This window comes from Fulmarus glacialis, unplaced genomic scaffold (genome assembly GCF_000690835.1).
Source record: "Fulmarus glacialis isolate BGI_N327 unplaced genomic scaffold, ASM69083v1 scaffold32170, whole genome shotgun sequence".
NCBI classification, from domain to species: Eukaryota; Metazoa; Chordata; class Aves; order Procellariiformes; family Procellariidae; genus Fulmarus; species Fulmarus glacialis.
The window spans coordinates 1-2,053 of record NW_009190111.1 but is presented as its reverse complement, the minus strand read 5'-3'; the positions used below and the strand labels follow the sequence as shown (position 1 = coordinate 2,053).

General features: G+C 56.3%; 1 protein-coding gene across 1 annotated transcript; it reads right to left on the bottom strand.

The window, feature by feature from the left end:
• Positions 1–418: 418 nt before the first annotated feature.
• On the bottom strand, positions 419–2,046 carry DPM2 (dolichyl-phosphate mannosyltransferase polypeptide 2, regulatory subunit; the record flags this gene model as incomplete). Its single annotated transcript, XM_009584570.1, has 3 exons — positions 419–482; positions 766–872; positions 2,008–2,046. Coding segments are annotated over 3 exons (210 nt in total), but the record flags the coding sequence as incomplete, so codon positions are not given.
• Positions 2,047–2,053: the final 7 nt, after the last annotated feature.

Here is a 2,053-nt window from a genome sequence, read left to right as displayed (position 1 = left end):
CAGAAGGAACAAACTACTGGACACAGCAAGAGCAGAGGGGAAGGATGACCCAGAGGCCGAGCAGCGGGCAGGGGTCAGAGCTCGACTCGCACTCTGGTGGTTACAGCTGCTGGACCCCCACGGCTCCTCTAGCCAGCTCGGGCCGAAGCACCGCTGGTACAGGCAGCCCCAGCTGGGGCGCAGGTCCCTCACAGCCGGGGCTCTGGTCCCTCTCTTGATGAGCCCCGGAGGTCAGTTTTGCTTCCCTTTGGTCAGTAAGTTGTAAACTACAGCAGGCTTTGTCTCTGCGGGAAGGGACGTGGCAGAGCGCAGCCAGCTCGGCGCTGAGCGCTCTGGAGGAGGTGCTGCCGGCAAAGCCTTTTCCTGGCTATGCCACTGCAGGGTGGGCACCTTCTCCTCATCTCTCTCAGCTGGGCCTTCAGTCCGATTTCTCGGCAGGTTTCCTGCTCTTCCACATCACGACCATTACAAAACAAAAACGCCTACCACGAGAGAGAGAAGAGCCAGAAAACTTCTAATTACGGACGCTTTTAAAACACGCTGTAGTGAGAAACAGAACTTCAGCAGAGCGAGTCAGAAACAATTCCACTGTCCAGAGGCTCAAACAGCCAAAGTTACACACAAACACATGCCCTGAGAGCCTGTCCCAGGCTGAGCTGTGGCAGGAGCCACAGAGAGCACGTCACAAGTCTCACACGTTAGCTAACCCCCCAGCAACTCTCTTCCCAATTTAGAAGCTTCTAATTAGAACCACAGAAATAACACTCACCTATAAATAGCAGCAGCAGCAGCCCAGCCACCACGGGGATGATAACCGCATACTCCCTAGGCAAGAAGTACTGGTGGATCCCGTGGTCGCTGTCGATGAAGGGCTGCAGGGGACAGAGAGGGGCGTCAGCAGGGGGGCACAACACCCGGGCAAGTCCCCGACACCTGCAGCCTCGTCGTTTCAAAAGCGGGACGGAAATATCAGGCGTGAGGAGGTAGCTAAAAAAAAAGTGCCCGGACCTGCACGTGGCTCAGCCCACAGCTGCAGGGACGCAATCGCAGGTGGGCAACGAAGGCTTCAGCGTTCAGCAGACAACGAGGGCTGGCTACACGATGCCGGCACTGGGGTCTCACAGCCCCGGGGTCTCAGGGTGGGCACGGCTGCCCACCCGCTTGGTGCTGAACACAGCAAATCCCCAGACTCTCTGCCCTGCAGAAAGGAGCGGCTGATAGCGGCTCTGCTTCATGGCGATCCCGCCAGGATCCCTCTGCGGAGGCCAGTGGAAAGCTTTGGACACTAGAGAGCACTGTAAGGATTCCTACACAGCAGTGAGCACACCTACGCACTCCTGGGACTGTGGGCCGTATAAACAACACAAGAGGGGAATTCAAAACTCTCAGAGGTTAGGCGGGAAGCTGCCAGAAGTTCAGACATCAGCCCAAGGCTGAACCAGGCCTCTCGTACCTGGAAAGCTCACGAGGAGACATTTCTTTCCAGGAAGAAAACCACTAATGGTCCCAGCTGATGTGTCCCTAGAAGTGGGCAAACTACCAGGCTCACAATCACTTTTCCAGAGCTCTGCATTCCCTAAACTCTTCTCCTCCCTACCACACTCCAGATTTGGCAAGAGCCACCTCTTTTTTTGTTTCCCTCTGTGATCTCCCACCAGAACCAGGAATCTGGAGGACTGCAAATGCGAACACCAATGACAACACCTCCAGAGGGACCAGGCTTCAGCTCTCGCTGACACCTCGAGTGAGCCTCGGGTCTTACACTGGCCGGGTCAGCCTGTCTGAGAGCAGCAGGGCAGGCAGCACGATCAAAGCTTGGTCTCGCCCAGGCAAGGGCAGGCACACCCAGAAGGGGCAAGGGCTGTGCCAGCAAAGACAGGAAGCTCTGCCCTGAAATTTTTAACCAGGAAGTGGGCAAGGCAGAGCCCTTCAGGCACCCCAGCAAAGCCTAGGCTAACACCCGAGTGTGAAGTGACTGGGATTATAATGGTCAGAGGAGACCCGTACCAGTATGATGATCCAGAGAGTGTAGTAAACAAAGAGAACGAGGCTG